Source organism: Pinus tabuliformis, chromosome J (genome assembly GCF_031772625.1).
Source record: "Pinus tabuliformis cultivar Carrire ecotype Pingquan chromosome J, CPIR1, whole genome shotgun sequence".
Lineage (NCBI taxonomy): Eukaryota > Viridiplantae > Streptophyta > Pinopsida > Pinales > Pinaceae > Pinus > Pinus tabuliformis.
The window spans coordinates 1,469,011,509-1,469,027,142 of NC_142295.1; the positions used below are offsets into that span (position 1 = coordinate 1,469,011,509).

Here is a 15,634-nt window from a genome sequence, read left to right on the forward strand (position 1 = left end):
AGGCCCAAATGCAAACAGATTTGAAAGATACAACCAAATGAAAATACAAATGCTTGTAGAAATCAAGATAACCAATGTGACTCTCTTTGAATATTTGTGAAGAACCTAAATAATGCATATCAGATTTAACTTATATTTGTGTGTTTCCATTCTATCTTGACAATTAAAATTTAGTTGAAGTAACGATATTCATAGAAAAAAAAATTACCATATTGATGAACTTTCATGCCTTCCTAAACTTTCTTCACCATCATTCTCAAGAATTATCTCCATGGAAAAATAACTTTGTAGGTCATGGCTCTAATACCATGTTAAGAATTGGCCATGAGCAAGACAAGTAAGCAAATTGGCGAAAAAAACTTAATGTCTCATGTTATATTTTATTGATCTCAAAATCTGAATTTATAATACATCAATGACCATTCTAGATCTTCTAGATCTAATCACACTGAGATCAATGGACCATCATGAAGCCTCATCAAGGTCAAATTATAAATCATAACAATTGTATTCTTGAACTTTATGATTGTCTAAAGGTTCACAACCTAACAAATAATTACATTTAATTAATTTTCTAAATAATTTTTTATACAAAGTACTATAATTTTATAATTTTTTTTCTTTTATTTAAAAAATCAACACTATTTCAAAATATTTTATTTATCATATAAAAATCAAACAAAATAAATTATATTTAAAAATAACACAAAAATTGTAATATGATATTTATTTTAAATTTATTAAAAAAATACATTAAAAAATAACACAAAAATATAATAAGATATTTATTTTAAATTTATTAAAAAAATACATACAAATTACATTGTATATTCATATTAGAATTATGTAGGTTTAACCTCAATTTTTATACAAAATTATAAAAAATGGTATATTAATTAAAGAACTCTTCATTAAAGAACTCTTCTATAGTTTTTTTATTTTCAACAAAAATACAAAGAATTTTTTATAAATTTTTGGGGATACATTCTTTTCAACAAAAATATAAGTATATTTTTATACATATTATATTAATTAAGCTTTTAGGGATGCAACTTGATTAGCGATTGTCATGATATAGTCTTTGTGAAATCTGAGATTTAGTTAAATCCCTTAATTAACCATGTAAGTCAAGAATGGAAATGCATATAAGTTCACATAAAAGTTATAGTGGTAGCAATCACAATCTACCCCATGTCATACCAATGCAACCCAATGACCAATCCTCTAAATACCAAAGAAAAGAAACAACAAACATATCATATGAATTACAATATAATATTATACTAATCAAAATATGATACTATTTTTAAACAATTAAATTAAAATCAATATTGTGTTTAAAGACATTAAAAACACTTTACTTAAATTGATTATTTTTAAACAATTAAATCAAAATCGATATTGTTTTCAAAGACATTAAAAGCATTTTATTTAAATTGAATTCCTAAAATAGTGTTGAAAATAAATTTTAAATGAAATGTACATATCCTTTATTCATTTCTATCCCAAACACATTAGATGAATTTTCATGTATATACAGTGTCTAAATTTTTGTGTATATATAATACTTTATATGTTAAAACTACTTTTAATTTACAATATATTCATATATAGCCATCATTTTATATGTTAAAGCTACTTTTAATTTACAATATGGTTCATCTTATTCTTGTCACACCAACTTCTAGATCATTTCTATAGCACTAGAATGAAGTGCATCTCTTTGCAATGCAAGTCTTAGAAAATGTCTATATCTTCCAATTTTAAAATGGCATTAGGATGATTATCATATTTTGATTATTATTCTCTTTTCTCAATATACTTTTCAATCACTATTCTCTTTATACTTTTCAATTATGATTATGATGATTATCATATTTTGATTATCATTCTCTTTTCTCAATATACTTTTCAATCACTATTCTCTTTATACTTTTCAATTATGATCTTCGATTGGTACAAATCAATGGAAGTCTAAGAAGATGTCTAAATCTTCTAATTTTAAAATGTCATTATGATGATTATTATATTTTGATTTTCATTCTCCTTTATCGATATATTTTTTAATTACCATGTTTAATAGTTACAGATCATTAAATTGGTGTATATGATTATATAACAATTTACTCTTACCATTATAACATTTATTTTTCCGAAATATTAATATCTTTTGCAATTCAAAAAGACCAATCATGTAGATTTTTATTTGTCAAATAACAATTTTGTACTTCTTACGCTTAACCTCTATACGGCCCTGTATAACTTCATAGCATTCATGTGATGATATTGCTTTAATATACATCGCCTACTTTTACACTGAAATTCATATTGTTGAATAGCATTTGTTCTCTAAGGGGTGGCAGGATGAGGAGAGATATTACTCAATCTTGATGGAATAATAGAAATTAAATTTGCATAGGATCTGTAAAGGAAAACAAACAATCAGATTGAAATGTATGGTCTCCTTCAAGATTTATGCATTGCTAAAGACAAAGGAATCAAAGACATTATTATACTCGAAGCCCTGCTAATTATAATCCATTATATCATAAATGAAGTCAACCCAAAGAATAATACCCTTTTAGTGGTGCTCCAACGAATCAGAAGATTGGTAGAGTCCTTCCATTCCAAATAATTCTATCATATTCTCAAAATTAATAACATGGATGTCGATTCACAAGCAAATAAAGCTTGCTTTATGGAAGAGACCAAGCTAGAAATCAATGACTCAAGTTCCTTTTGCCCCATCCACTAAGGCTTCATGACTCTTAGCTTTTGGTCCTCCCCTTGGAATATCCCTTTTATGAAATTTTGTTTTCTTGAATTAATCCTAAAACTCCCTTACCCTCCTTACCCCCTATCTTTTCCCCATCCCCTCCTATTCCCTAATCTCCCTCATCCTCCTTATCCCCTCACTATTCCCCATCCCCTTCTTTGTGCCACCCTCTATTCCCTTAGCAAGCCCCTTAAATGCTTAACATTCTGGATTGATGAGCATATATGGATTGCCACATGGCATCACACAAAGCCCTGTCGCCATGCATATGATGCTTCCTCCTACTTGTGTGCTTGTTATTACTACATCTATCTACCCAAATCTTAGAAATAACCTCTGCTCAAGACGCAACACTGAGAAATTTAATGGCAAAATGACAAGAATCGTGTGGTTGGGTAGGGTAATTAGTGATAAATTAGACTCTTGTTCAACTCTTGTATCATTCACGATTGAATTGGTTTCTTGGATCGATTCGCCACCTTTGAGACCCGTTAATTTGGATATAGCTTTGTCCTTGAATTTCACTGTGACGTCTAGGCATTCATCTTTCAAGTAGCGCTATGAAGAGCTCCCTCTCAAATTTCAATCGCTTATCCTTTGGATTGTGCACTTGTGGGCTCTGTTCTCCTATTCGTGGGAAATTTGGTGAACGCGACTCTCTAGTTCTCAAACTACTCTGGCAACACTAGGTCTTCCCTCCATGATTGGTCTCATATTGACTCGAGCTCTTTTGCATGAAGTCAATTTTGGGCTTCCAATTTCTAATTTGGCTAGCAACAATGGGCAAGGTTTAGATGGAAACCATTTTGAGGTAGGCTCCCATTTCGACGCTTTGTGTTCTAATTCTAGCTTTTTAGAATGGTATAAGGCTCCGTCGAGTCTCTCTCCAATAGTTCTTAGGTGCTCTCTCTAGTGTTTTGAAGAAGTATTTGGTTCAAAGGAAGTCTATCCACATTGGGTTTACAGGTTTTCAGTGGATTATCTTTCGTTTTGGTGACTTGGTAAGAAATCTACTAGACTAGCACGATGCATTATATGACTAGGGTACCACCAATTGGAGATTCATCTTTGCAACCTTGTCTCCTCTTCCAATTTTGGCAAACTTCCTCCTTTATGCCATCTCCTCAGGGAGGTTTATATCATTTTCTCATGCAGTGTGTAGCTCTCACATTCTTTGTCCACGTATCATCATGAATGACAACTCCAACTCTAAGACTTCATCAGCAGCAAGCCCCCGTTCTCATTGTCTGCTCATGAAGCCTTACAAAGGGCTTAATATGACTTCTTGGTTAAATTTTGTCAATTTTATCACTTACAAGTATAACAGACTAGTAAAATCATGCCCCTCCAACATCAGTTCTCACGGCTGAAAGATGAAGTGGACACGCTCTGGGATTTAATAATGGACCTCAAACTCGGCAAGGATATCCCTACAGGATGAGATCAACTCCAAGAGGATCCAAGCAAGCAAAGCATCGATCTCAACAAGACTGCAACTAAAAATGCTTAATATGCATACAAAAAATTACTCGCTATAGGTGTCTTTTGGTCTTTTTGTGGTTTTTTAAGTTTTTAGAAATTAAGTATCTCCATGTAATGGGTTTTTGGTCAATTGAATATGGGTCAGTATCAAAAATTGGCGATGCAATCTTCTGAGTATTCACTGCAATCAAGCATAGACATAATAACAAAACTACTCATTTTTGTTTAAAATAAAATAAAAACACTTCATTGAATTTTAGTATATAAATTAATGGTTATCACAATTTCATAATAATTTTTATAATGTTTAAATGAAAATGTTTCTTTGTTATCCATAGTCTTCCAATGTAAAAATATCTAAGTAATAATTTATATTTTGATTTTTTTCTCTTATTGTCAATGTTTCTAAATTGTTTCTAAAGTATTATGTTTGCCTTAATTTTTTCCTCTTATTGCCATTGTTTTCAAATTATCATCTTTGGCTTATACATACTATTAAATGTAAGTTATTAAAAAATGGTGTTGTCTACTAAAGCCATAATTTTGCCTAGACGGCAAATTTCTTGCTGGAATCCGGCGAGAAAATTTTCAAAAAAATTGACTGTTGGAGTGCTTGAATCGCTTCTTTGATGGTGAAAATGGATTCAGCACCATCAAGAACCCTTGAGGTACCCACAATCCTGAAGCTTGATAGTTGTAACACAGATGTCCAAAAATTTCAATCAGATTTTATAAAAAAATTGCCAGACTTTCCGGGCAAAATTGTAGCCTATAATTAGACTGACTATTAAAAATTATTCACCACTACTCCCACAGCATTTTCATTTTCTTTAACAACATTCGTAACTTTTGCGTGCCCGAAAGAAAAATAGCATGTAAGTTTTTATTTGTTCAAATATCAATATTGTAATATCAATATTGTATCCTTCGAAGCTTTTATTTATCAAAATATCAATCTTGACTTTTTCCTCGTCTTCAATGTCTCTCAATTATTCTCTAACTTGTACATAGCAATAAATGTGTTGTTTATCAATTATATACCAAAACTTACATTAATAACTTTTGCAAATAAAAAAATAAGACTTAAAGGAAAAATAACATATAAAATTTTATTTGTGCAGATATCGATATTTATCCTTCCAGGTGTTTATTTCTCGAATATATCAATCTTGTATCCCTCCTTAATATATGTTGCATCGAAACCCCCATAAAACCTTTCCATGGCTTCACAACGTTCCTTCACGTGATGTTCATAGCCCCAATATGCTTTTCTATTGCCTTTAATTGCAGAGAAGAATATAAGACATTGAGATTCATATTGTTCGATAACGTTTATTTCTTCATGTTCATCTGGGATGGGTGTACAGTAAACAAGATGGTTTTTATTGTTCAATAACATTTGTTTCCTCACATCCATAGTATGATGTGCATTGTGCAATGATCATCTAACCCACCAAACAGCTTAAAAAGTATGCGAATGGAATGAATAAATTCTAACACGCATACTGATAAAACTTTAACAAACTTGTCAATGCTTGGAAAACGGTATTTTTATTAATTTAAACTGGCGTCTTCTATAGTTGCACAATGCAATCTGTCAACAATATATACAAATATGCAATTTCCACATGGATACAAATCTAACAATGTGGGAGACAAACATGATCTCTTTCATCTAGATTTAGAAGCCAACTAATATCCGCATAGATACAATCCAACAATGTAGGCGACCAACTTGATTTTTCACATCTAAATTTAAAAAGAATTTACCTGGCAGCTACGTCCAGAACATAGAACCCAAATGGAATTCGAGCCAAGTCATCCACATCCATGTTATCTTCCGGTTTATTCCTAAAGTGCACCATGTACGTGGGTGTTTGAAGAGATTTGAAGTATATGATGTATCATCAGGTTCTAGATGGTCTGAGATGGATCGACATATGGAAGATGGCCTAAGATGGATCTGCACACTGAAGATAGCTTGCTCAATGATTGATTTACCTCAATTGGATGCTTGCTTGGCATTCTTCCATTCTTCCCTTCATAGCTTGGGGGCATCCTCCATAATAGCCACATGGACAAGTTTGCTTGCTTGGAGAACACCAAGCATCCTCCATAATAGCCACGTGTACAAGTTTGCTTGCTTGGAGAACACCAACAAGATTCCTTCGGGCATCAGATCCTACCCAGGGTTTATTGCACAATGTAGTGAATCGTACTTGAAAAACAAAAATGTAGTGGCCAATGTAGTGAATCACACTTGCAAAATACAGTGTGCCAACTAGCTGATCAAATATATACTAGTCAACATCCACATCGATACAATCCAACAACATATAAGACAGTGACCACAAGGTTCCGGGCCACATCTGAAGCCCAACTCAGCGACTGTTCTGTTATGTTTTTCAAGCTTAATTTTCAATGCAAGCGAATCCAATCTATGATCTGATATTGAATTCTGTTAGCCAAGAATTTTGTTCTTTTTCTGCAGTCAATCTGGCGTGTGGCCAATTAAGATCACAACACTGTGCGTAGCTATGATAAAAGGACGTATTATGGTTACAAGTACAACCTGGAGCAGTGGCAGCCAGTGAATAAGAGAACACGTGTTCGTGTGATGATTATGGTCTCTATGCTGCGTATGATCTAGGCATAAAGCTGCATGTGATTAGATTTGGGTCTGTGTTGCGTGATATCCCTCAATTGTGGCATCTTCCACGCAGCAGGTGACTTCTAGATAATTTCATGTGATCTGGTTTAGTCAAATACAGAGATCCAATGAGAACGCTGGATGAGATGTGATTAAGTTTGGAACATTTGGATGTTGTATACCCTGTGCGTGAGAATGACAAATACAGTGTGATTGAAGTAAGACCTTTGAAAAGGTTGTGCGAATGGTGTGTTCAAGACAGTGACTGGTGTGATCTCTCCATTCCACAATTTGTTTGTGATATCGCCATTGTGCGCAAGGTGTTTCTGTTGGATTTGTATGTCTCTGGGCATTATGATCAGAGATCGATTGTCCAAACTTTGACAACTGTGATTTAAAGTCCACAGCATGGCGATGTCTCAATCTGCTTCAATCTGCTGTGATTGGGTGTGCAGAGTTGAATAAACTAGTGCAATTCTTTTGACCGAACTGAAGTAATGAATCTTTTGATTCTGTCTGAATAAAATTGTGACACTGCCAGAAAGAAATTCTGAAGTGCGTTGTTCATTGAGGGATTCATGATGTTGTGACAGATCGACAGATGACTTAAGGTATTATGTTGCAAAGTTCGTTGATCTGGTCGCATTCCTTAGCAATACTCCGCTTGTTGAAAGTTCGATTGCAAAATTTCATTCAGGCAAAAGGCTGGTTGATTTATTGTTATGGTTCATCCACAAACCTGGTTTTGACAAGTTCATTGTTATATGATTGGATCGAATGCTGAGTCGGAGATTACACGTGGCCAAGGTTTGGTTTTGGCAAATGCAACATAGCATAGGCCAAATCTGTTGAGATATATTCTGTACTGGCTTGGACAAATTTCTCAGTGGTATAGCTTTCACAGCAATCTCGTTGAACCGGTTCTTAATTTCAATAACCCAGATTTGGCCATGATGACAAGTCCCCCAGGCTCGGATTAGTTATTGTTGACATATGGACTAGCCACGTGAATAGAGACAGGTCATTGTAGGCACATTAATTGTGCACATTAGCACTCGTTACATGTTGCAAGCTGAGTATGATTGGCCATCACTGACACATGTTGACATTCGCACATTGTATGCAGCTGCCATATTATGAGCACTGAACGTAACCATAGTGTAGTAGTTGCTTGCAAAAAGTCTTATTCATGTTCCCTATACTATTACTAATATATGACAGTGCGTTAATGATGACTGCTTACTGAGCTAAGCAGTTTGTATGGAGATGTTGCTAGGGCATGATGTATTATTGTATTGAGCATGCTTGTTATCTTGATGTCGAGTATTTTGCGCTAGGGTTTCTGCCTGAACATGCCAGGGTTTGACAAAGACATGTATGTCCTAAGCAAAGTTGTTGAATACGTATGCTACTGACCATTGTTGGTAAAAGTATTGTTGAAAGATGATGTGGTCTAGGATTTGATATATATATGATGAGCAAAGGTCTTGTGATTAGACAAGTTGATGCAACTTGAGTAGAGATATTGTGGCAGGGCACTTGATGGAGTTTTATCCTTTGATAAGAGGCAGAACATCAGTGTTGTTGATAGCAATGTGTTCAATGTAATTTATCTTCTATCGTCAGGGTGCTTGGGTGATGCAAGGCAAAGGGTGGAATCTCCTTCCGTTTGGAGCCTGAGAACACTTCAGGGCGGTAGGGTGGTGCTAGGGCAAGTTGGAACCTATGCAGAGTGTTGAAGCATCCTTTCAGTCGAAGCTGATAAAGCCAAGGCATTGGAGCGTCCTTCTAGTTGGAGCTAGTAAATCAAGGGGATGGAGCATCCTTCTAGTTGGCTTCTTGCAAAAAGTTTGTTGCTTGCAAAAAGTCTTATACATGTGCCCTATATTGTTACTAATATATGACAATGTGTTAATGACCACTGCTTACTGAACTAAAGAGTTTGTATCGAGTTGTTGCTAGGGCACAAGGTATTATTGAGCATGCTTGTTATCTTGATGTTGATGTATGTTGCACTAGGGTTTCAACCTGAAGATCCCAGGGTTTGACAAAGACATGTATGTCCTAAGAAAAGTTCTTGAATACATATGCCACTGACCATTGTTGGTAAGAGTATTGTTGAAAGATGATGTGGCCTAGGTTTTGATATATATGATGAGCAGAGGTCTCTTGATTAGACTAGTTCATGCAACTCGAGTAAAGCAACTTGACAGAGTTTTATCCTTTGAGAAGAGGCAGAACAACAATGTTGTTGATAGTAGTGTTTGAACAGAATGTTTAGAGTAATTTATCTTCTATCTTCAGGGTGGTTGGGTGGTGCAAGGTGGAGAGTGGAGTCTCCTTCAAGTTGGAGCCTGAGAACACTTCAAGGCAACAGGGTGGCGCTAGGGCAAGTTGGAGCCTATCCAAGGTGTTGAAGCATCCTTCTAGTTGGAGCTGGTAAATCAGGGCTTCCGAGCGCCCTTCCAGTTGGAGCTAGTAAATCAAGATGTTGGAACATCCTTTTAGTTATAGTTGATAAATCAGGGGGTTGGAGTCTCCTTGTAGTTGTAGCTAGAGAATCTTGGAAGTTGAAACTTTCTATTGATGCAATCTTTAAAGACCTATATTAAGAAGCATTCTGTGGTTTTTCTCCTGGAAGGGTTTCCACATAAAACTTCTTGTATATTGTCTTTAACGTTGTGCATTGTTGAATGGTGTCGCTGATTCGTGTTTTGATCTTAATGCTAATGATAATTAATGGTCTGTGAAGTTAAAATTATTTAATTGAAGTGAAATACCAATTCACGCCCCTTCTAGTATTTCCAACACCAACAACGACACTCTATTCATATGTTTGATGGCAAAGTAGAATTAAGGGAAGCATATGACACAAAGATTGTTATGACTGGAGTAGAGGAGAAAACTATGCTGAAGTTGGAAGGAACATTTGCTCGTGCATAGAACTCTACATACTTCTGTCAACACAATAAAGGTATTGTTACCCAACAAAATGGGTAACCCCATAGGACAACTTTTTCTTCTATCTTGGATAGCCAACAACCCTACACATTTGCTCAATGATGATGATATGTCAATTTTCTCCCCCTTTGCATCGATGATGCACCTCTCACCATCTGGCATTCACCTCAAATGAAGGTGGGTTACCACTCAACAAGGACTTTGACCATTTTGCAATCAAGAGCTTTTACCTAATGCTTTGGGCATTTTAACATGGATAAAGTGGTGACCTAGATAACTAACCAATATTGACAGTAAACTTGTTCTCTCATCTTACAACGAGTGGGGGCGATGGGGGTAATTCTTAACCCTAGTCCTGTGGAACCTCCATTATCCCTCTCCATACTTACCATTTTCCATGTCACATCATCACCTTTGATATCATCTCCATCCTTCAAGATAACTAGCATAGATTCATTGGGATTTGGCACTCACATATCCACATCCTTGAGTTGGGTCAGGAAACATTTCCTTGGAGGTTGATGCAAGCTAAAAGAAAGAAAAAGCATAAAATGGCCACCTTATATTGAATGGTCTCCACTATCATTACTCTGCTATTTTTCCCCTTTCATACCTCCCCAAATATCCCATATTATCCCCATTAGTACACTACAAGCTACAAATCATAGTTTTAAAAACCGCTCAGAAAAACCGGTAACCGGTCAAATCGGCCGGTTAGCTAGCTGGCCGGTCCGAACCGGCCTAAAAACCCAGTTAGACCCTTCATTTGCCCGATTTTTGGCCCTAACCGGTGAAAACCGGCCGGTTTAGGACGGAACCGGCCGGTTTGTATCAAACCGACCGGTTTTAGGCATGCCCACCATAACTTGCAAAAGACTGGTTTTGCATCAGCTTAAACAGCTCATAGTACCTGTGATCTTCATCACTGTGCAAGGTATTTAAGTATATGAGAAATGGACGGAGCCCTAGCTACATGACTACAACCAGTATGTCTGAATTGAAGAAGTTTGAAGCCCCTTGAAACCTTCAAACTATAGCAATTACTGCAAATGTGCATGTCAACCTGGAAAGCATGAATTAAAGTTTCTCGACAGTGGAACTAGTGACCTTACAACTGTTGCATACATGATAACGTGATACACAGAATGTGTTCTCATGGCCACACATATGGGTTCTTGTTTAAATTGGAAGGCAAGCATTCACTCATTTATTCTGATTGCATGGAAATATAACATTATCATGAATATTTGTGCTCTTATACAATTTAGTACACAATGAAATACAGAATGTTTTCCACTTTTCCCGTGGCTACACAGAGGGGTCCTTGTTTAAATTGTCAGGGAACCATTCACTCATTTATACTGATTGCATATAAATGTGACATTTTCATGATTATCTGTGCTCTTATACAAAGTACACAATGAAATACATAACGATGTTGTCTGTAGCTGCTGACAAACAGGGGTTTAAATGTGATCCAAAATTTTCTGGATCCTAGCACAGAAACTAGAGTGAACCACTCCTTGTTCTTCAACCCGAGTCACAAACTTTCTTGAATTTAAAATATGCTGCATCTGTTGGATGTGCTAGTAAAACAAACTGCTAGCTGTGCAACAAAGCTGTCAATAACTGGCATGGAAAATAGAACAGCTTAATCTACAGACTCATTGCTGTTTTCTAGATTTACTGCTAAATTATTTATCTTTGGGGATGGGATCTTCTGTAGACTTCCATATTTGCATCATGTGTTGCTTGAATTTTCATCAATGACACAAGGACCGGCAAGAGATCTGAAGAACATTTTTCCCTATATCGGCTGCTGGGAGCATCAAACTACCTGTGGAAGATTTAAAGTTAAATTACAATAACTTTGGTATATTGATGGATGTGCCTCTGTTGACTAAGTAATGCATGATTAAATGCTCAGAGATTACCTGTAGTAGTAGTATGTGGAAAAACCTGTTTATTAGAACGATACATCTGCCCATAAGCACTGTACATGTAATTCATAGTACTGAAGGTTGTACCAGAGTTGAAATATGCACTAATCTTTATGCTTTGATGAATGTATAACAGTAATGACATGCCTTTAATGACACTGAGACCATAAGGAAAAGGACTTTATAACAGTGAAACAAATGTGGCTACCAGTGTTTTGTGTGTTAAAAGTCTGACTGAAGATGACTGTTTTAGAAATTGTGCTTCAGGCAGTAAATGGACTAATGCACAAACTTGTGCCATATTTGTGTATCTGTACTTGTGCCTCATTGCTTATGCATTTTGTCGATGATATGTATTGCACTCGGTGCCATTTTGATATATTCACCTTTACATGGTATATAAATGAGCAATCTTTGCATATTTTGTCTCTATTGGCTTGGAATCATGGTTTTAAATCTTAAAAATAGTTTTTTTCATTAAAAAATAATTATTTAATGTATTTTTCTAAAACCGGTTCGTTTAGACCAAACCAGTCCCGGTTAGACCGATTCCGGTTGGTAAGCCAGTTCATTAGGTGGACCGGTCCGGTCACCGGTTCCGGTTTTAAAAACATTGCTACAAGTCAACCTAACCCTTTGGGCTAAACATTTTATAAAACTTATATTATATAAGATTGACTTAAGACATCATTTTATGTTGCTGATTTCAGTGCCAAAGATTTGACACATCAAAGTCAAACATGGCCAAGAAGTTAGAACCGAGGTTAAATATCAAAACTCTGCATTTTAATAGTATGATATGTTGTGTGCAAATGAATTTGCTTACACCAGATTAATTCGCATTTGGTTATCTAAATGCTTTAATTAGTAAGCTGTAATTTTACTTAGCTCAAATTGATATTATTTGCATAGTATAGGTGTTTCAATTATTTGACAAAGATATTGTTATCAGGTGAAGTAGCAGCCCAGAGGAATGTGCCACAGACGTCTCAGACACCAATCCCTATCATAATTTAAGAAGAGACCGAGTCCAAGGCATGTGACAGTACGCACAATTATAGATAAAATACACAGACTACTCTGATTCAATTAAATGTCAACGATCCATGCGCTCATGTGTATGGGGTATTTTTCATTCTTTTTCCTGACTTCGAGAAAAGGCCATCTATTTCTAAATGTGCATCCTTTTGGCACTTATACGCATTGACTGCAAACGGATCATCAAGCAAAAAGCGGCATTTACCCCCACAATGCTCTACAAATCTCTTACATAACAACTGAAAATGGTCATTTAATCTGCAATACAACCTAACAAATCTCCCACGGGGATGAATAATTCTGGAAAGCAAAGTAATAAAATCCTATCATACTTGCTAACACTTGGATCATGCTATTCTATGCTAACAAGTCTCCCGCGAGGATAAATAATTCTGAAAAGCAATCAATAAAAACCTTAACATGCTTGTTAACACTTGGAACATGCTATTTTATTAATTTAAAATGGCATCATCCATACTTACACAATGCATTGCATCATCTAGCTTGGCATCAACCTTACTTACACAATGTACTACAATACCTAGCTGATCATATCTAAACAGTATACAATATCCACACAATAGATACAATCTAATAATGTAGGAAACATACATGATTTCACACATCTACATTCAGATGCATTTACCTGGCAACCACATCCAGAGCATAGAACCCGAATGGAACCAGAGCCAAGTCATCAACATCAAGCCGTACCATGCAATACTGCCTTTTCAACTCTTCTAACGCTTCGCTGCCTTGGAACCTGTGACTTATGACCAGATACTTTAACCAGCTGCAGCATTTCGCAATTGTAACCAATCCAGGACCTTGAACTCCTCTGCAATAAGGAATCCTCAATGTCCTCAACCGGCCACATTCCGCAAGGTATTCAAGACCAATGTCTGTAATTCTCGTGGATGCCAAACTCAAATCAGTCAGCTTGCTACAACCAACTGACAGAAAATCGAGTCCTTCATCGTTTACAAATGGGCACTGATCAAGGTTCAAGTACTCCAAGCCCTTGAAATTCGACAGAACTTTCATATCATTAACCCCCTCGCACTTCACCAAGCTTAAGTGCTGAAGGGCAGTCGCGCCGTTCGCTATAACTGCTAAGCTTCTATTATCAACATCAGTGAAACTCAGATCCAGATGCCGCAAATTCGAACAAAGAGCAATAGCAGAGAACGTCCTTAAAGAGGGCCTCAAAGCACATTGCAGATTGATCTTCTCTACCTGCTGGTTCGAGCGGATCAATGATTCAAGCTCTGTATCCCAAGTCCCCTGGCCATGTATCATAACATCCCTACCCCAACCGAATATCACATTAATCTCCTTCAATTGGATCCCCGATTGGGCCAGAACACTGAGCGATCGGCCGCTGCTATGGAAACAGAGGCGTTCCAAATCTGGACAATTATGCATGATGGTTAAAGTAGCAGAGTCCCCAAGGGATGCCGAACTGTTAACATAGCTAAATTCTTTCAATTTCCTGTTTGCCGCAGCAATGTTCATTATCGGAATATCCACATCATTTATGTTATCTGCCTCTATATACAGGCGAACGAGAGAACGACACCGTGATAATTCCCCCAAATACCCGTGCCTAAATTTGAGGGACAGGGTCTCAAGTTTCTGACAATTAATGGCAAGTGATTTCAAGGCCAGACTAATGTCTAGGGTTTCGAATTCGAGACCAACTGCAACCAGACCCGGACAATTTTCACCAACTCTGGCGAGCCCGGAGGGCGTAAACAGAAAAATTCCCTTTAATGTCAGTTCTTTGAGAAACTTACAGTTTGAGAGCGCGTCGAGGGATTCGTCCGTCAAATTTCTGCAACTTGACAGACTTAGGGAAATTAGGTCACGGCAATGTCGGGTCAATTCGCGTACGCCAGAGTCCCGTAAATTGGCGACGCCGCATAACGCGACGTGACGGAGACGGGGACAACACTTGACGAAACCGGAAAATCCCTCGTCCGTGAGCTTTTCCTGCGGCAGCTCCGGGTGTCCGAGAATTAATGTGTGGAGATGAGGCAAAGCCGAGGCCGCCATCAGCAAATCTCTGTCCTGCAGTTGATCGAGACAGGGACAGAAATTCAAGCACTTGGCGTGCGAAAACCTGCGTAACAAGAGAGGAAGCAGCGAACGGGATCTGACGGGAAGACTCTGTGCCTCCCAGGTAACGGATTCGTTCCAGAGTTTGCAGACGAGTGAAGCGGCGTGGCGGTCGAAGACGGACGTCAGACGACTGACTATGGCGGAGACCAGAGACTCGTCCCTCATCACCTTCTCCACGCTGCTCTCCTCCGAAGCCGCAATTATTTCCCTCTGCAAGTGCTTGGCCATCTCCGCTTCCACTCTGTACATGTACTTCAATTCTTCGCTTTTCTTGTTTTCTGCAACAAAACCCTCAACTATGAGCCTTTTTCTTGTTTCCTGCAACGGAACCTTCTCAATTCTTGGCCTTTCCTTGTTTTCTGCAACAAAACCCTCTCAAAACTTGGCGTTTTCTAGTTTTATGCAACGAAACCCTCGAAGAATGCTGCCTGTACCGACTTTCATATTTATCTCTTTGATTTTTGACATAATTTTTTATTATGATTTATTGTCATGGATTTTATTATAATTTTTTATTATGATTTATTGTTATGGACTTTATTATAATTTTTTATTATAGATTTTTATCAATATCTTTTATTATAATATTATAATAATATATTCCGTGTGTTTGTGTACATCATTTCACAAGAGATATTTAATACAATTTATTGGTTTACATTGAGA

At 36.6% G+C, this 15,634-nt stretch overlaps 1 protein-coding gene across 1 annotated transcript; it reads right to left on the minus strand.

Annotated features, from left to right (window-relative positions):
• Positions 1 to 13,275: 13,275 nt before the first annotated feature.
• LOC149232911 (F-box protein SKIP2-like) lies at positions 13,276 to 15,415 on the minus strand. The gene has a single exon (XM_089379544.1). It carries the CDS (start codon positions 15,215 to 15,217, stop codon positions 13,490 to 13,492), a length of 1,728 nt encoding a protein of 575 aa, XP_089235670.1. The 5' UTR covers positions 15,218 to 15,415; the 3' UTR covers positions 13,276 to 13,489.
• Positions 15,416 to 15,634: the final 219 nt, after the last annotated feature.